This window comes from Helianthus annuus, chromosome 9 (assembly GCF_002127325.2).
Source record: "Helianthus annuus cultivar XRQ/B chromosome 9, HanXRQr2.0-SUNRISE, whole genome shotgun sequence".
Classification (NCBI taxonomy): Eukaryota; Viridiplantae; Streptophyta; class Magnoliopsida; order Asterales; family Asteraceae; genus Helianthus; species Helianthus annuus.
This window is the reverse complement of record NC_035441.2, coordinates 120,575,021-120,595,367: the sequence shown is the minus strand read 5'-3', so window position 1 is coordinate 120,595,367 and position 20,347 is coordinate 120,575,021. Positions and strand designations below refer to the sequence as shown.

Here is a 20,347-nt window from a genome sequence, read left to right as displayed (position 1 = left end):
TTAAAAAAGCAATAATTGATGCATAAAATGAATTTGAATGTATGAAATGATGTAGGTATTTGGTCTACAAAAAGGTTCCACTCTTTTAAAAAGAACTCTTTGAAGTAGATTTTTGAAGCCTTTTTTTTCAAATAAAAGTTCATCACTCATAAACAGAAGACCTGTGTCCAAACATGCCATAGCAGACTAACACTTCAAACAAGTTTAGAGTAGTTATGGCTGTTAAAGAAATGAACATGATGAACTAACTACATTTGAATAGAGGGGTTTTGTTATCAAGATAATAGAACAATCTATTTTCCAAACACTGGGTCTATAAAGCCCACATTGATAAATGCACTTAGCATCTAAAATACACTTTGTAGGACAATTTTTTTTGTTTGATTCAACAGCAAAAACATAAATACGTGTTTAATAAGGCAAAGAAACTAAAATACAAATCTGCAATGTGTTAGATGTTTGCGCCAAACTTCAGCTTTGGCTCATAAGGTGGCAACAGTAGCACATCTACTCAAATGAGTTTGAGACGTGGTGGATCAGCCGTTGGGTTCATGGTTGTCCTTTTTCCGATGTGTGGAGGGACATGGGTTCGTATTGTATAGAAGACTGCTTCGATAAAGCTCTATGTTAGCTTAAAGTTTTATGTATAATTTCTATTTTCACACAAATGCTAATTGACCCGTTTGAGCCTCTACACTTGGGCTGGATTAGTGATGTATCCGCGATAAATGTTTTTCTATTTTCGTCAGTCTTGCCCCCACCCCCATCCTGCGTGTTATGCTATTATACATTTACCCAAAAGTTGTAAGAATAATGACATAATGACACCAAATCCAAGCACCACAGTGAGAAAACTGTCTAAGGTAAATTGAGAAATCTGGAATATATGAACAACAATATCGTTTTTTTAATCTAAAAAAGAAAAGAACAAGTGAATAATCATCAAGGGGATTAACATAAATACGATGTGAGGTCTAGAAAAATGTGACACACTTTTTCCATCGGACCTGGTGTAAACCACGATAGGACTCCGAACTCTGTGAACACCATCAGTCCACACTAGAGACGCGCTATTTATAGTGGAGGGCTTCATTTTGCTCCCTTTAACAGTCACCACGAAATTCATCTTCTGGTTAAGAACAAGTGAATAATCATCAAGGGGATTAACATAAATACAATGTGAGGTCTAGAAAAATGTGACGCACTTTTTCCATCGGACCTGGTGTAAACCACGATAGGACTCCGAACTCTGTGAACACCATCAGTCCACACTAGAGACGCGCTATTTATAGTGGAGGGTTTCATTTTGCTCCCTTTAACAGTCACCACGAAATTCATCTTCTGGTTCCTTTTTGTGAATCGTAAAGTGTTGGGACCCACTTTGAAACGCAACTTTGAGGTGTCTCCCTCTATAGATGCAACATAAGTTGAACTGACACCAACATTTGTTAGTGTTCTTGGAAATGACTCTGAAACCACAACTCCCACTTCTACTCGAACTGGCATGGACGGGTAATTAATCTCTTTGGGAGACAACTTCACGGTACAATTAGCATTTGTGAGGTTGCACCATGTCTTGAAATATTCTTGAAAAGATGTCTCATATACCAGTCCTGGATTTAAGGCCTTTATAGGATCAATGTGTCCGGACCCATATGCAAATTCGGCTTGTGGGTAGAGGGATGTGTTGTATTTCCACGCTATGACACGATATAAAACGAATGAGATGACAGTTTGAAAATATAATAGTTACCATAATTTCACGAACCTGGGTCAAGACAGTTCCTATACACCAAACGATAATAGAATGTTTTATTAATTAACTAACTGATATCTAATGAACGCAAAATGCTCTACGATCCGATACAAAGTTCAACTCTTTTGATTAAGTTTTAGTAGCATTTGTTATAACGCGTGTAAATGGTTGCACATGAATATTGACTTAAATTATGAAGAATATAAGCATAATAGGCATACCTTTGCGTATAATTAAAGCTTAGAGAAACGTCATAATTGTCGTTAGCTCCGTAAATATATAGACATCACCGGCCATTGAGTTTTCTGTGGTTTTGGAAATCAATAAAAGGGGTAATGAGTATGTGCTTGAATTGAAAAAAATAATGAAGGATTCTCTAAATCGTTTTAAAATTATATTTAACCTAAAAAACATATGCGAATGAAACCCTAACTAACAATTCATCATCGCGCAATCAAAAACATTCATCACGATCCAATCGAACAATCGAATCAACAGCGGTTAATCAGTGCAGACGATCGATCGGAAGAATTAATCAAATCGAATAAATGAATAGATCTTTATTATGTATTATGTTGATCGAAAACAAATTAAAAAAGAAGATGAGAACTTACCGAAAAACTCTGTCTCCTCTCAACGGCAAGATTAGAGATTGATCGAAGAAACTTTTTTTTTTGAAAGGTGATCGAATAATATAGTATGAGAAATTAAGATGGTTGGGGGGATTATATAGAAAGGAAGCGGGTGATTTCTATGGGGTGGGTTGCGGATTACCGGGTCGGGTTATTTGCGTGATGACAGCTAATAATAAGTTTGGTTGTTCTGTGAAAAGTAAACATGATGGTTATTGTGCAGGCAAAATTCGGCTCTCCTTAACTCTTTCCATTTGCTTTTTTTTAATGTATTTTCCCTTAATTGAACGTCTAAGACTAGTGGGTATAGGGGCTGGCTGAGGCCCGGCGCCGGTCCCCCACACCACCCCCCTCATGTCCGGCTGGGCAACTTCGGCTCCCCACAGCCGGTGTAGCCGTGCCTCTCTCCTCTCTCCTAACACACACACACCTATACATACATACATATATATATATATATATATATATATATATATATATCTATACTATATATAATATACATATCCAAAGGACTTCTTAAGGTCATTAAAATTTCCTTGACACACCCTTAAAGCATGATATACAAATCTTTTAAGCACAAAAAAAACTTCACTTTCCAGTTATACCCTTTTCCCTAAACTAAACACACGCGGACACACAAACAAACTAGGGTTTCTCTCATCTCTCATTTGGTCTGCCGCTCATCCTCTCATCCTCTGCTCTGCGATGCGATGGCGACTTCATCAGGCCTCTCTCTCGGATCTCGCTAGATCTCTCACCAGATCTGTGAGGATTTCACCAGATCGATGAAGGTAACCTCCTTTTCTCTCTCTCTCTCTCTCTCTCTCTCTCAAATCCGGTGTCACTGATTTCCCCATCAAATCCGGTTTTTAGGGTTTTGCCAGACCTAAATTATACTCCCACATCCCAGGAAGCGCCGACGTCAAGAAATAGTCCGATGATATTGATGATGGATTGTTTTGAAGGCTAAACAACTCAAAAAGGTACCGGTTGTAAGATTGCTGATTTTGATAACGCGAGTTTTGTTTTCCTATAGCTTGTTTTATTCATCGATGTTGTCTATGTTTTATGTTTTCAGGCTGTTTAATTTGGTTTTTTTGTCACCTGAAACCCTAATTCATTCATTGGAGGAGGTAAGTGACCCTTTTCAGCTTTTTTACCGTTCTGGTTGGTTGTTTATTAGTTCTCAGTTTGAGTTAATTTGTTGTATGTTTTATTTGGTTATGGCCTATGGGTCAAAGAATGCAAATCAATGTTAACCCTGGTGAAATTTTAACATAGACAAAGTACAAGTGACAAATTAGATAAAATTGTAATATTTTGGAGTTGGTGAATAATTCTGTAGTAGCTACGGTTCTAGATTATAAATTTCATTGTTCATTTGCTACATTTACTTACTTAAAGTTTAGAAATGACTGCACCTCTAACATAGAAAAAGTGAAAAATCATAATTAAAATATATGGGTGATGATGAACTTTAATCAGACTCAAGGAGATTTCAGTTGCGTTCTATTAATGCTGAAAAAAATCCTATTTGAAATATTGATTCATCACTTCTGACACGTTCTTTCTTTATCACAGACGGCAGGTGTTGTGTCTGAAGGTGGTAGGGGCCTGAGCATTTGGGATGTTTTCTGCCTCACAAATCCAGGTTTGTCTTCTTCACCATGAGCACATTCAGTAAGGTGTGTTAAATAGTTAGTGTTTGTCGGTTGACGGCTCCAACCCGACACTAACCTGAACACGACATGAACCGGATAATTGTGAGACACGCGAACCCAAACATGGCATGAGGTTCCGTAGGTTGACACGAACATGACCCGTTTAAACTGGTTTTCAATATTTTTTTGTTTGCATTTAGATAGTCAAGTTATAAACTTATAACCAAAAATACAAAGGTGTATAAAACAACCCCAACCATTTTTGACCCATTCCAAATTCAAACTCATCCCCCTTGCCATGATGTAGAAAATGAGTTGGATTGTGACCAGTCAATTTGGTTTTTTTAATTCAGGTTGAACTGCCCAAGATATTCAAATTATGTGGCTCTCTAGCCTCTCCCTCAGATGTGTCTTTGCTCAAATCTTGGTATCACCAGTCAGATGGTTAAAGCTACCCAAGAATCCATTCAAAACACTAAAGAATTTGATATAAGGTAATTAGAAAAAAAAATGCTTTTTTTGGTGACTGAGCTTCTAGGCGCACATGTTCTTTTTTTATTTCATGTTTTAAGTACCTTATATTAGAGAGTTTTAAGCATTAGTCTTTTTAAAACCTTGGTTTAAAAAGCGGGAAGCGCACAAAAGCAATGAGGTCTAAAATTATTTATGGATTATTGTGAATTTAATGTTAGGTGACTAATGCGATTGAGATGTTGGTCCGTATGTCACACAGAGTTTAAGTAGAGGGTAATATATACTTATCTTTGCTGCAATAGATTTTTAATGTTTAATAATTTGAATTACAATCTCTATATTCTCAATGTAGATCAGATCCACCATCCGATGTGCCTAAAGAAGCTTCTAAAGTGATAAATCCTAGAAGAAGCTTAGAGGAAGGAATATCTGGTCAATAAAGCTCTTTCTCAGATTTTATAGTTGTTTTTAGAGAGCTTGAAAATAAATGTGTTTTGTTTTCATATAGGAAAGAAAATACCTGAATCAAAGAATTGTTTGAAAATATTGAAAAGTTGGGGTAAAGTTTGATTCAATTGAAAGGCCGAATCTTGGAATGGAGAATCCTGATGGGAATTTGTAAACTTTGTAGGTATTTTAACAAAAAAACCTTTTTTAAACTAACCCGACCCGAACCCATTCCGACCCGCCACCCAACCCGACCCGAATCAAAGATTCGCTACTTTTTTTTGGATGAATCCATGTCGGATCTGTGTAATACTTTCAGAATGTTGAATTTGATTTATATGAAGGTGTTTTGTTGTTCGTTGTTTCTTCGAATTTCCATTTGTTGTTTGTTTTTTCTTCGAAGCTCCATGTGCGGATGTTAAGTTGACTGAACAAAATAACGACTCAACAGTAAGATTCTTGAGCAGATCGGTTGCAACTGAGACGAGATCCTTTAGCAGTACATGGCGGTCAAGGTTGGTTCCAACAACCCGATTCCGATTTAGCGGCCGCATGTATATTTTTCGAGAACAAAGGTACGTCTGGGATGACAGCCGTGATGACCCCTGTTCTTAAAGTCAAGCTTTCAACTATTCAGTCGAAGGCGACATCTTTGATTCTGCCCAGATTAGAATTAGTTTATGTACTTTTCATGATATTTACTCTTTTTTTAGGTACTTTTCGTTTTCTGAATGAAACTGTGTTACACGTGGTGGTGTACTTGCAGCAGTGGTCTGCAATCAAGGTGACGTTCCTCTCTTTTTTTAATTCTAAATTTAAATGTGTTTTGTTTACTTTTTTAGGATCGTCTTGATATTATAGCAAAATATACTTGTCGTATTGTGGATGACAGGTCATTGCACCCTATGTTGTTATCCAATGGAAACCTTATTGAGCAAGGAGACCTTGAGGTGAAAATCTTTTGTGTATAGTAAACTTTCGTTGTCGAGATAGGTCGTTGTAGTTCAAGAATCAATTGTCCCTTTATAACTTGTATTGACAAGCATTTATTCATTTTCAGGTCGTGTACATGCTTGGACCAAGTTTTATTTGGATGTTTGGAATTCATTTGCTTACTTTTAAGTCAAAACATTGATAACCAATGTGTTCCAGGGAGTCATGAAAGCGGCCGTGAACACTCGAATTCCAACATCCAAGAGCAGGATAGGAGCTAACATAAGCCATCAGTGTCTGAGTTCACCAGTTTCGTCACTAGCGAGTACATACGTCTATTTCATCACCAACGAGTATGTGCATCCATTATATTGAACCTCTCATGGATTATCTGTCTAGATACAAATGAGGTATTTATTGTAGTTACAAGTTGCTTTCTTGTCTCTAATTATGACCGCAAAGAATTTGGGTGTGCGGTTATACTAAACGGGTCGTGTTCGCGGGTTGGCGGGTTCAACCTGACCCGAACCTGAAAATCGTATCATACATATGAACCGGAACACGACCCGGAATTTCATAGGTTGACCCGAACACAACCCGTTTAACCCGAATTTTTTATTTTTTTTCTGAAATTTATATATTAAAATTACAATTTACTTAAAAACACAAATGTATATAATAATACCATATTTAAATTATAAAATCTATGTTAATTTCTCCTTTTAAGTTATAATCATGGCATAAAATACACACACCCATTTAATTTATAACATAAAATATATTGTAAAAAAATGTAATATAGTATAAATGTGTTAAACGGATCAACCCGCCAACCCGATCAGGTTGACCCGAACCCGACCCGTTAACGTAAACGGGTTTGCGGGTCCAACCTGAAACTGACCCGAACCCGCTTAGACTAAACCTAAACCCGCGAATTTCGTGTTAGGTTCGTGTCGGGTGATGGTGAAGAGCACATCAGGGAAGAGCCTGATGGTGAAGAGCAAATGCTATGTTTATTCAGCTTCATTTAGTTCTTGCGGTGATTTTCAGCTATCATTTTCATCAGATTCAACAAGTATGCTATATAAAACGCAGCTGCATATTCTATTTGCCTCACTTAATACATGTCTTTACGAATTAATTTATGATATATTGCAGTATGATTAGGCGCAAGCGAGGCGTGATTTTTGTATTAAAAAACGGCTTAAGGCGTAGGTGAGGCACATTCGTAACTATTAACATACGAGTGGATTGTGTGATTCGGTTTAATGATATAAAGAAGTAATGGACGGTTATGTTCTGTACACCATATATTCATGTTTCCGTTTAACGATATAAAGAAGTAATGGACGGTTATGTTCTGTCAGTATTGTTTTGTTTTGGTATTGTAACAACATTTAAAAAAATACTTTATTTTGCAGTGGAGGCTGATCGATAGATGCCCCTTGCCTTTGATGAAATTACCGGAAGATAGGACTCGTGTACCAGATTTTGGATCCAGAACGAGCACTTTACTAGCTTTTGTAACAGTTGCAACATCTGATCTATCTTTTGGATCATCCGCAATGCCTTGAGAAGTCAGAAGTAGCTGGGAGAGTGGGTACAGGATAACATCTATGGTTGCAACACCTGATCAAGCAGCATATAGTTTGGTTAAATTCTTTCTTAAAGCTATGCATTTTATGTTTGCTGATTGGTTTCCCGGACCAATTCTTTATCTCTGGTCTTTCTGAAGACGAGATCATACTCAATCGTGTTTTAAAGCCGTGTACAAACGAATTATTAGGGTGTATCACGGAAAACAACATTTTAGGATCATTATTGTTAAACTACTCTTACCTGGATTCCAAGTGAGCTGATTTATTTTTTATAGTTTTGTAGCTCTTTATTATAGGCTTTCACATAGCGAAGTTTTACAGCGTGGTCTAGATGATGTAGGGGCTCACACAATATCAAGCGGAAACTAGATTATCGTAGGTGTCCTAATTTTATGTAAAGTTACTACGGTCAGAAGGATATATCTGTTCTATGAATGACTAGCATCTGAATTGAGCCATGGGTGCCGTGAGGTGAACCAATAAAGTTTCCTTCCTTAAATTGGTTGGTCATTGCCGGTTCAAATAGCCGAACGGATCTGTAGTTGTGCATGAAAAATGGGTACTATAACTTTCTTGATTGTATCTCTCAGCAATTCTAACCGGGGTCATCGGCATTCACTGTGGTCATGTCTTGATCCACTTCAAGGGACATGCTGAGAGGCTGAAGCAATGGGTCACAATGGGGGCGTCAAGGAGGTCTGTGGCGGCGCCGGCGACTTTCGGTTTGCCGATTTTGTCCGATTTTGTCTGATTGGTTACTTGTGGCAGACTGCGCCGTCTCTGCCACCAGTTTGGCGCTTCTTATGAGGTCACTGTTCGATGATTGGTCTGGGTTGTTGGTCTTTTTGTCGTCGCCACCAGTGACGGCGGATGTGGCGGAGGTTTTGATGCTGCTCATCGGCTATCTCTTCACAAGTCACGCCGGAGGAATAATCAGCTAATGCACTTCATTTCTTGTTTTACTCCCTGATGTTAGCACTCGAAACTTGGTAAATTCAATCTTTGATCAAAAAGTTCTTATTTTGGAATGATTTTTTGTTTAAAAAATGAGTTAGACATGCTGTTTGATGATGTGGTAAGAAAAATGATAATAAACTATACTCATAGCTGTATGAATAATAATATGAATTTATGATCATAGATATTGCAGATTTATTAAAAACTTTGAGCTGATGAAATGTGGTTTAAGTATTAAAAAATTAAACGTCGTTGCCGGGGATCGAACCCGGGTCACAGGCAGGAATACTTGCCACTATACTACGACGACTTGTTTTTTCTTTTTGACTTAGTTACACACTAAGTGTTCATTACTTGATCAGATAATGTATTTCAATCAACCCGTGCATTGGGAATCTAGAGAGAAACAGTGAGTACTTAGGGTTTAAGGTATATTATTTGGAAACAGAGTCAGATATGTTGTGACATGAAAATGATATAAAAATATACTCATAGTTATATGAAAATTGATATGAAATTATACTCATAGGTATTGCAGATTTGGAGTTAATAAAATAATACAAAAAGGACAGTTATATGTGCGATTTCATCGTGCTTGTAACAAGGTGGATTAACCTGTTTATTTACAAACAAACCTGAATATGACTTGCTTATTAAACGTGACAGGCAGGCAGGCGAGCCAACGTAAACCTTTACGTTTTGAACCCAATTAGTTTAGACCCAACACAAAGAAACCACAACTGTTTTAACTCAGATATTTCCCAAAATGAACGGTTATGGTCATTGTAGAAGTTTTTAGCTGAATTGTCATTGGTAAGTGAAAAAAGGGATGACACCGTGATTTATGCAAGTGTTGACTTCTTGATATTTAAAAAAACTGCTAATATATCACGAATAAGAAAACTAACTTAAAAACTATACAATATATCATGAGACGACTGATGAACTAACGGTAAACGAGTATCTTATTGTAAATCGCCACTCCCGCTGCATCGCGCGGGTAAATGGCTAGTATATATATATATATAAAGGGGTTCATCCCCCACCCCCTAGGTCCATCCCCTCCAAGTCGAGCCTACGTGGCGCTGACGTGGTGACCCATCCCCTTGGGAATGAGGCTCTCCATACCCACTAGTCTAACGTAACTTTGACTTTCTTTTTATTTACTAGATAAGCAAAGTTATACCAACACAGTCACAACATATAAATTTAGTACTGTTTTAACCTTGTACTTATTTAAAATAATTTTAAAGTTATTATTGATAATAAAAAAAAACTTCATATTACAAAAAAAATAATTTTAAAGTTATTATTGATAATAAAAAAAACTTCATATTACAAAAATAATATATATTATGGAAACTTTGGAAATAATAAATAGTTTAAATAATTCACTTCTTACACCATAAACAATACATATATAATACATGTCGATAACTCATTCAAGTTTAGTAATTATTTAATAACTTATGTGAAGTTAAAAAAACCTAAATATGTGGTTGTAATCAATTTGTTTTTCTCAATGTTTCGATACAAGTATTTTGAAAAAATTATATTCGAAATAATATAATTTTTTTTACTATCGAGTTATCGGGAGCGATATTCGTTTTATGGATCTCGACCCTTATACTACAAACTATGTATTTAACCCATTTATTTTTTAGTAATTTTATGTTTCTCGAACAACTTGCTTTCGTTATCTTTTTATAAAAAAAAAAATACACGGTCAGTTTTTTTTCTTAGCGTTCAGATATAAATTTTTAGTAAAAAACGGAATTGTACTCGAAATAAGGCATTTTTATTAGAAATAAAACAAAATTTGTAGCTTCTTTGTTTATCGTAATGTCATATAAGTTTCGGTTTGGTGAACAAAAGCGCTCACCACCTTTTTTAACAGACACCCCACTGCGTAGCGTGGGTGTCTCTCCTAGTTACATAATAAGGCTTTGCTAACTTTAAAATTGACTTTATTTATTGAAATTTAAGTCTAAACACACAATTACAACATAACACGTTTACAATACGGATAATAATATGAAAATACAGGATGTCACATAATCGAGCAAGATGTCCCTTTAGGCCTAGAAGAATGGATGTATAAGTGGGTCAAATTGTTTTGACATGTTTCTTTTTATTTTATTTTACATTGAGACCGTTAGCGAGTTGACTTTAAAGTTTTATTTTTATTTTTGTTTTTGTTTTTGTTTGAGTAAATTACAAAAATCGTCCTTTATGTATATTACTTATTGTAAACTGTGTCTTTTGTCTTCAATAATTACAAAAAACGTACTCGGTGTTTGCAAACCCTTGCAAGTTATGTTCTTTAGCCCTAACTCAGTTAATTTTTGTGGTTAAATATGACCATATAGACCCCACATGAGGGTATTTTTGTGGTTAAATATGACCAAATAGACCCCACATGAGAGTAAAATGACCAAAATACCCTCATGTGGGATCCATTTGGTCAGATTTAACCACAAAAATTTAACTGAGTTAGGGCTAAAGGACATAACTTGCAAGAGTTTGCAAACATCGAGTACGTTTTCTATAATTATTAAAGACAAAGGACATAGTTTGCAATAACTGACATACATAAAGGACGATTTTTGTAATTTACTTTTTTTGTTTTTGTTTGTATTTAATATATAGACTGCCAAGTTTTAATGTTTCTTTAGCTTCTTTACGCGGCTTATTTTATTTTGAAAGTTTATTTAGTTGATTACTTTAGTTGTATATGATGTGTTGGTAAAAAACATTGCATTTGTATGAGTTTTGTATATGTTTTAGTAGTTTAACGTGTCGTTTTGTATTGGTATGTTGTACTTATGTCGTGTTGGAAGATATATGGAAGCAGATTTAAATCTGCATAAACATAGTAGCAGATGATGCATCCGAGGATCTTTTAGCGAAAAAAGATGGTGGTGGTATTGGCGCCTAATCAACACGTCTTATGCCTGAAGTTGCACTAACTTTGGGTAAAGACTAGTGAATTGAGAGTTTCCTGACTTGAAGTAGGTATGCCCAAAAAATAAATGTATATATAAATCTGTTCTCAGAATATGTGTTTTATAGACATTCCCAACTATGTGTTGAGTTGAGTGGTGATTTAAGACAAAAAACGCGGATAAAACTTGAAACTATATTTATCATGGTATGACTGAATGTATTAACTACGTCGAATACTCTTTCGTGACGAATGAAATGAGCATAAAAAAGTTTGTTTGAGAAATGAAAACAATCTTTTTACAAGCTCAATTTGGTTCGCCATAAGTCCGCCACAACTTTCCTCGGTTGTGGATTATCTGGTCCTTTGTCTCGCTGTCCCGACGTGATATAAAACCATCCATTCCAGTATGCCGCTTGCGTAGTTTTCACACGATAAGGAAGTTTTCCCATCACGTGCCATTTCTGTGTAGATTTTAATTATTAACGCGCTAATCTATGTTTAAAGCAAAGCACGAAGAACAACAAAAAAGATGCGGTGATGACTATACCTGTGAGTCAAGATCAAACTGGAACAACTCTCCAACTAATATCATTCGCTTTGTCACAGGATTTTTCTCGGTTGTGCCCCCCGCGATCACAATGGAATTGTTAAGAACTACCCACGATGTTTCTATATGTGAAACGGGTTTTGGCATAGGTGGCAATGCATGCCACTTCATCTTGTTATCAAGCATGTAAACATCGCTATAAACTACCTGAAGTTTTCAACATTTGTAAACAGTTCAGTTTATAATCTGCTGCTATACGAAATCATTCATAAGTGTTTGAATCTCGAAGGTCGGATATGCTAATTTGAACTTCAAAATCTCATGAATTTGGTATCACTTTGATCATAAAAGCAACAGGTTTGACCCACAAAAGTCAAAATAAACTTCTTTACAAAGGTAAGTTTTAAAATTCAACTTACATCATGCCTGCGTGAACACTTGAAGATAGGTGACCCTGGTTTAGGCACAAAGTCACCCTCTTGACCGCCAATAACATACAGCCGATCACCGACAGCAACACATGCTCTATCAAAACACAACACAGATGTTATATAAAACGAATGGATTCCATACGGACATATTATTAGTTAGTGTAGTTGATTTTTACCTATGTGGGCCTCCACGAGGAATTGGCACTTCTTTCCGCCATGTTTTCTCTAACGGTTTGCCATTTTTCACCGCAATACTCCAATGATCAGTACTGGGCGTATAACGATTCGCCTTGCCGCCCCCCATCACGTGAAGTCTTCCTCTCCAAACTTGAGTTGCAGGAGCATACCTTGGTTCTGGCAATGGGGGAAATGATTGCCATTTTCTTGTTTGAGTATTGAGCACAAATGTTTCGGCTAGAGGAGGAGTTCGACATTGAGGGCCCTGTTGCCCTGAAACAACGTATATATATCTCCCATCGGTTGCCATTCCTAAATGAGAATTAGCCATCTGTTTCGGTGTGGCAAAGCTTTCTTCCCATTTATTGGTTGTGAAATTGTAAACATCAACATGGGAATGTACCTATAATAAAATTCACAGTGATTATTGCAAATGTATAGAATTTACGCAGTTTCCCATGAAACAAAGATTGATTCTTACATGGTCAAGGTTTCTATATCCCGAAAACACATAAAAGAGTTCATTGATTTGTATCGAAGCACCGTCAAGGCGTGGCACAGGTGCCGGTGCCATCTCTTCCCATTCGGTTTCGGGTGCAGGTAAATCAGCAAAGGTTCCTGATAGTAACCTTTCAGGAATTTTATCTTTTGCATCTTTAAAACTTGCAATCTAAAATGCAGCATTAAACAAATTAAAAATAAAATAAGTCAAAGATCCATACTTCAATACTCTACCACACTCAGATCAACACATTTGCTACAAACAACGCAAACCCATCATCCAAAATTCAACCTTGAGTTCAGCTGATCACATAAAGAAAATGCAAATTTTGACTTTTGTGGGTCAATTTCAGTTAGACCCCATGTCAAAATTGCACAAATGTAGGTAGCCGAAAGGGAAAATATTAATTAATATGTGTTTGCCAGTACGTAATCTATAATAAGCACAAGTTTTTAATAGTTTAATTGGTAACAAGATCATATAATTTCGAATCAGGTACAACTACCATTGACCTCAAAAGTCAAAATTGAATCTATTAAACGAACATAACAAGCAAGAGGGATGCATACAACAGTCGAAGGTTCAAATTAAGAGCATAATCAAAGCAGAAAACAAAATTAAAATAGGGAAAGTGGATAATCGGCTGACCTCATCAGTCTTATTGAAGAAATTAGGTAGGGTTACAAGATCATTCTTCTGGCGAACCCAGTTATAATGGATGGTAAATGCAGCGGAAGAAGAGGAAGAGGAAGCCCATAAATAATTGAAACTCAATGCGCCCCCAACAAGAACACCAGCGAACAACAACAGGATTCTTGATTTATAAGAAATGTGATTCTTTTTCATTATTTTTAATAGAAAGTAGGCACTTGGTTTTAATAATATGTTTACTATATGTGTATTATAATCACATATTGCACTTTGCCCCTTGAAGTATACATAGAGTATATTATTACTAAAAAAACCAACTTCCAATAGTTACCTTATGCCCCCTTCAATCTCTATTGAGTAAAAAACCGACACCTCTAAGACTACACTTCATCCTGTGGCTCGCACTTCCAGTTTGTTACTAGTTAAGTCGCCCGACGTTAGAAAAAAATTTAGGATGTTACAAAAGTTAAAAAAGTTGCCACTCATAATGGATATTGGTGCGGTACTTTTCAGGTTTTGTTAACTTTTCGCCAATAATATTGGCTATTTAGCTACTTTTCGCCATTTTAAATGGAAAATATGCAGAAAAAAGTTAACTTTTCGCCAATTCAAATGGCAGTTGTGCAGGAAATTGGCAGAATTGTGCAGGATTCTTCAACTTTTTGCCATTTAAAATGGCTATTCTGCAGAAAAGTTAACTTTTCGCCAATTCAAATTGCAGCTGTGCAGTAAATTGGAAGATTTCGCCATTTCAAGTGAAAAATGTGCAGAATTCGCCATTTGAAATGGCTTTTATGGAGAAAATGGCATAATTCACCATTACTAACGACAATTTTACCTGCACCGAATCACTGGTCTCTTACACGTTCTGATCATTCACTTGCACAAGTCTAGGACCCTTAATAATTCGCCATTTGCAATGGTGCTGGCCTTATTTGTGAAATAAATCTGAAAGCAGCATTATTTGTGATTAACATTTTGAAAACAGCAGCATTCCAGTAAAAAAACTCATGTTATGTTCGTCCTCTGGTCTTTCTTAGGGGATGGGGCATTCATGTAACTGAGTCAAGTAATCAAGTGGCTTGAAATATTACCCCACGTTGCATGATTATAGCCAGATGTTGTTTTAGTATCAGATTAGATTATCTTTAATAATATGTAAAAAGCCTCATTAAACAACGAGATACTACGGTTATCTAACTTTGAATAAACCCAACCCAACTCAATAAAAATGATGACTTGTTTACCCATAAATTATCTTGTGTTAATTGCTTGGATGGTCGTTGTGGTGCCATGGGGTGTTTTTGGGCTCGACCATGGTCGTAAAGTTGTTGGCTAGGCAGGCTCAAGGGTTCACCTGGGAGCTGCCACCCAATGAACCACATGTTGATCTCGAGGAGAACTTGCAAGATTCATGGACTACTTAAAGAGGCTAACTGCTTTAGTTCACTATGGTTGAACTCTCAGCTCCATTGAAATCTGACAACAAGCAAACATCTAACTGAAAGGAATTGCTGAAATTTGTAGAAACCGTATGGATCGATAAACACCATAACATCACTCTAGATTCATCAAATCACGCAGAGACGGGTGTCGACGAGTCAAACAAACATTAATCGAACAAGAAAACAGATGTTGATGTAGAAACAATTCATTAATCATCACATATTTTTCATACTCATACATACAGTGTTTAAGAACATGGTGTGGCAAAAACGCTGATAAAATTTGAAGCTATATTTATCATGGTGTGGCAAAATGCATTAACTATCAAAACTGGAACAAATTTACTCTTGATTGTATACTATTTCGCGACAAAAGAAATAAATTCGTTTGAGAAATGAGAACGATCTTTTTACAAGCTCAATTTGGTTCGCCATAAGTCTGCCACAACTTTCTTCGGTTGTGGATTGTCTGGTCCTTTGTCTCGCTGTCCCGACGTGATATAAAACCATCCATTCCAGTATGCTGCTTGCGTAGTTTTCACACGATAGGGAAGTTTTCCAATCACGTGCCATTTCTGTGTTGATTTGTATTATTAGTGCGTCTGCTCTATGTTTAAAGCAAACCAAAATTTAAAAAAAAAAAAAAAAGAGGATGCAGTGATGAATATACCTTTGAGTTGAGATCAAACTGGAAAAGCTCTCCAACTAATATCATTCGCTTTGTCACGGGATTTTTCTCGGTTGTGCCCCCAGCGATCACAATGGAATTGTTGAGAACTACCCATGAAGCTTCTATATGTGAATCGGGTTTAGGCATAGGTGGCAATGTATGCCACTTCATTTTGTCATCAAGCATGTAAACATCACCGTAAATTACCTGAAGTTTTCAACATTAACAACAGTTCAGTTTATGATCTGCTGCTATATCTATATGAAATATACAAGCATAACTGTTTGAATCTTGAAGGTCAGATATGCTAAATTGAACTTCAAAATTTCATAAACTTGGTGTCGAGTTTGATCATAAATAGGCTTGTAAACGAACCGATAGTTCGTAAACCGTTCGGCAGGAAGTTCGCTTATGTTTGTTTATTCAATAAGCAAACAAACAGGAACATATTTTTTGTTCATATAGTTAAACGAATGAACGAACATTAACATATGTCTCGTTCGTTCATTTATGTCAATTTAAGTTCATTAGTTTACGTTTCTTTAAGTTTGTTCATTTACATATTCATTTGAAATATTCAGGCCCGTTACAATTTGGTTTAGCTTTATCAAATTAAAATATCACCGCTTACAATTTAGTCTAGTTTATTATTTTTTAGGCCAACACATTGATGTTCCCGTTTACTTCTAATTGGTGTTCACCCGGTTATGTAAGTTCATATGTTCATTCGTTTACGTTAATGAACTATTCGTTTATACTATTAACATACGAACATAAACGAAAACGAGCACACTCATTTCTTAACGAACAAACATGAACAAGTAAACCTCGTTCGTTTACATGTTCATGTTTGATCGTTTGTTCAATTAAAGTTAAACAAACGAACACGAATATGCCCCGTTCGTGTTCGTTCGGTTCATTTAAAGGCCTAATCATAAAAGCAACAGGTTTGACCCACAAGAGTCAAAATGAACTTTAACAATGGTAGGTTTTAGAAATCAACTTACCTCATGCCTTCGTGAACACTTGAAAATAGGTGACCCTGGTTTAGGCATAAAGTCACCCTCTTGACCACCAATAACATACAGCCGATCACCAACAGCAACACATGCTCTATTAAAACACAACATAAACGTTAAACGTTTTACAAAACCAATTGATTGCATACGCGGATATAATTAGTTAAAGTCAGTTTTTAGTTTTTACCTATGCGGACCTCCACGAGGAATTGGCACTTCTTTCCTCCATGTTTTCTCCAACGGTTTGCCATTTTTCACCGCAATACTCCAATGATCTGTACTGGGCGTATGGCGATTCTCCCTGCCGCCACCCATCACATGAAGTCTTCCCCTCCAAACTTGAGTTGCAGGAGCATACCTTGGTTCTGGCAATGGGGGAAATGATTGCCATTTTCTTGTTTGAGTATCGAGCACAAATGTTTCGGCTACAGGAGGAGTTCGACATTGAGGTCCCTGTTGCCCTGAGACAACGTATATATATCTCCCGTCGGTAGCCATTCCTAAATGGGAATTAGCCATTTGTTTCGGTGTGGCAAAGCTTTCTTCCCATTTGTTGTTTGTGAAATTGTAAACGTCAACATGGGAATGTACCTATAATAAAATTTGAAAAAAATCAGTTGAATATATAGATTCTGTACAGAATATATGCAATTTCCCATGAAGCAAAGATTGATTCTTACATGGTCAAGGTTTCTATATCCAGAAAACACATAAAAGAGTTCATTGATTTGTATCGAAGCGCCATCAAGCCGTGGCACAGGCGCGGGTGCCATCTCTTCCCATTCGGTTTCGGGTGCAGGTAAATCAGCAAAGGTTCCTGATAGTAACCTCTCAGGGATTTTATCTTTTTCATCTTTAAAACTTGCAATCTACAATGCAACAACAAACAAATTAAAAATAAAATAAGTCAAAGATCCATCTACTACCTAATAAATGAAAACAAAGTTGGACTCGTGTCACCACCGTATTTCACTTCACCATTTTTTTCCCGCCCAATCCCTACATGACCCCTAAATAAATAGATGTTTTATAAATTAGGAAAGAGTAACTTAATCATATTTTGATATTATTAATTTCTTTTTTACCCATTTGTGACATAATAAATTCACATTAATTATGATATTATTTTATTCGTCATATATATAAACCATCAACATAGATCAAAATTTTATAACTAATAATTAATTAAATCGCATAACAATTATTAGTAAGAATAACAAATCTAATTTATGACATACCAATCAAATTATTTTCATTTACTTTAAATAAAAGTAATATATAAAAGATACACAATAATAAAAATAATATAAATTATATACATTATAATTTGTAATGTAATACGTAATTTCAGTCGTATGAAGAGTATATATACATATATATTCATGTATTACGTATTTTTCAGTATTCAACCCGTGTAATACACGAGCTATCACGGTATTCAAGCATTACTTAAAATCATAGACCGGTTTTCAGATAAATTCAAGTTAGTTATATGAATTATCATATGGTAATAAAAATACGTCAGTTATATGAAGTTTTTTACCGATTATATAATTATATCGTTTCTACGATACAACCCCATGTATTCACGGATCTAAAGCCTACTACTTTAATAGACTAATACACTCGAATCAACAGCATTTACTACAAACAACACAAACCCATCATCCAAAACTCAATTTTGAGTTCAGCTGATCACATGAAGAAAATGCAAATTTTGACTTTTGTGGGTCAATTTCAGTTAGACCCCATGTCGAAATTGTACAAATGTGGGCAGCCACAAGAGAAAATATTAATTAATTTGTGTTTGCCAACAAGTAATATATATTAAGCACAAGTTTTTAATTGTTAACTTTGTAAAGAAACCATATCAATTTCAAATCTGGTATAACTTATGTTGACTTCAAAAGTCAAAATTAAATCGATTAGACGAAAATAGCAAACAATATAGAGGGGAACATGTATACAGTATTCGAAGGTTCAAATCAGGAACATAATCAAAGAACACAACAAAATTAAAATACGGAAAGTGGATGATTGGCTGACCTCATCAGTGCCATTGAAGAAATTAGGTAGGGTTACAAGATCATTTTTCTCACGAACCCAGTTGTAATGGATAGGGGTAAATGCAGCAGAAGAATGGGAAGATGAAGCCCATAAGTAATTGAAAATGAATGCGGCAGCAACAAGAACACCAGTGAACAACAACAGGATTCTTGATTTATTGGAAATGTGATTCTTTTTCATGATGTTCTATGTGGTGATAAAATCTCGGAAAGTAGATAAAAGCCATATATATCGTTGCAGAAAAAGCGGCCGCCAACGGTTTCCGATTACCGGTAGACAGCCGATGTTTACTTTCATGATTCGTCGGTGAACTTTATTGGGGTGTGAACGTGTTTTCTTTTTTAATGTTTGTTATGTGAAAAAATTGATATTACAGACACTTTATATTATGTTATAACGTGAACAATTGAGATAACATAAGGAGTAAACAACAAAAATGGTTTCTGAGGTTTGGTCACAACTTTAGTTCAAAAGTTAAATCTTTTAAATTTAGATAAACTAGAATTACGACCCGCCGCATTGCGACGGGGATTCTTTAGTTATAACTAAGTCGATTTAGGACGTGCACGTTATGTTGAACCTGTCAAACGGGAAAAAATAGACGGTATAAAAACGTTCACCCACACACGCACGTTGCATCGTGTTAACTCGCAAAATTTAGAACGAAACGTAAAAACGTTAAACAAAAGACGCACGTTGCGATGTGTTAAGTCACAAAATTTAGAACGAAGCATAAAACGAAAAAATTGTAGAAAATGAAAACTTTAAAGGGCCAACGTTGAAAATAAAAAAAAAGTTATGAGGATAGATTGCAACAATCATATGCATAACAATTTTTTCTTTGAAAAACCCACAAAGCCAAGATTACAACACATAAGTAAAAAAAATCAAAGTGGTTAAATCACAAAAGTGGAAACTTTTGAATTAGAAATGAAAAATCAAATTAATCAAATGGGTTAAATTGTATAAGATGGAAACTTTTGAATTAGAAGTGAAAAATCAAATAATGAAAGGGGTTAAATTACCAAAGATTAAAACTTTAAACTCAAATTGTCAAAGATTAAAACTTTAGGGTTAAAAAGGAAACAAAGATTAAAATTTTAAACTTAACTTGCCAAAGATTGAAACTTTAGGGTTAAATTGTATAAGATGGAAACTTTTGAATTATAAGTGAAAAATCAAATAATGAAAGGGGTTAAATTACCAAAGATTAAAACTTTAAACTCAAATTGTCAAAGATTAAAACTTTAGGGTTAAAAAGGAAACAAAGATTAAAATTTTAAACTTAACTTGCCAAAGATTGAAACTTTAGGGTTAAATTGTATAAGATGGAAACTTTTGAATTATAAGTGAAAAATCAAATAATGAAAGGGGTTAAATTACCAAAGATTAAAACTTTAAACTCAAATTGTCAAAGATTAAAACTTTAGGGT

The 20,347-nt window shown here is 35.5% G+C and overlaps 2 protein-coding genes and 2 long non-coding RNA genes across 21 annotated transcripts; 1 reads left to right on the top strand and 3 right to left on the bottom strand.

Annotated features, from left to right (window-relative positions):
- Positions 1–846: 846 nt before the first annotated feature.
- LOC110874604 lies at positions 847–2,479 on the bottom strand. The gene is made up of 3 exons (XR_002556081.2): positions 2,371–2,479; positions 1,978–2,061; positions 847–1,700 (listed from the first exon to the last, which is right to left on the bottom strand). It is a non-coding gene; the product is annotated as an uncharacterized LOC110874604 (long non-coding RNA).
- Positions 2,480–3,019: 540 nt separating this feature from the next.
- LOC110878414 lies at positions 3,020–7,790 on the top strand. 18 transcript variants are annotated; one of them, XR_002557923.2, is made up of 14 exons: positions 3,020–3,179; positions 3,262–3,371; positions 3,467–3,521; positions 3,970–4,039; positions 4,403–4,543; positions 4,742–4,796; positions 4,881–4,955; positions 5,032–5,545; positions 5,684–5,754; positions 5,863–5,920; positions 6,031–6,313; positions 6,850–6,978; positions 7,062–7,118; positions 7,325–7,790. It is a non-coding gene; the product is annotated as an uncharacterized LOC110878414 (long non-coding RNA). The 18 variants fall into 18 exon arrangements; XR_002557921.2 differs by having other exon boundaries at positions 4,876–4,955; positions 5,438–5,545; XR_002557918.2 differs by having other exon boundaries at positions 4,876–4,955; positions 5,374–5,545.
- Positions 7,791–11,580: 3,790 nt separating this feature from the next.
- Positions 11,581–13,940, bottom strand: LOC110878413 (kelch repeat-containing protein At3g27220). The gene is made up of 6 exons (XM_022126714.2): positions 13,711–13,940; positions 13,042–13,230; positions 12,560–12,963; positions 12,372–12,477; positions 11,953–12,159; positions 11,581–11,866 (listed from the first exon to the last, which is right to left on the bottom strand). The coding sequence occupies exons 1-6, from the start codon at positions 13,906–13,908 to the stop codon at positions 11,702–11,704; spliced, it is 1,269 nt and encodes a 422-aa protein (XP_021982406.1). The 5' UTR covers positions 13,909–13,940; the 3' UTR covers positions 11,581–11,701.
- Positions 13,941–15,432: 1,492 nt separating this feature from the next.
- LOC110878412 (kelch repeat-containing protein At3g27220) lies at positions 15,433–19,199 on the bottom strand. The gene is made up of 6 exons (XM_022126713.2): positions 18,894–19,199; positions 17,528–17,716; positions 17,035–17,438; positions 16,836–16,941; positions 15,829–16,035; positions 15,433–15,733 (listed from the first exon to the last, which is right to left on the bottom strand). The coding sequence occupies exons 1-6, from the start codon at positions 19,092–19,094 to the stop codon at positions 15,569–15,571; spliced, it is 1,272 nt and encodes a 423-aa protein (XP_021982405.1). The 5' UTR covers positions 19,095–19,199; the 3' UTR covers positions 15,433–15,568.
- Between the last annotated feature and the right edge of the window lie 1,148 nt (positions 19,200–20,347).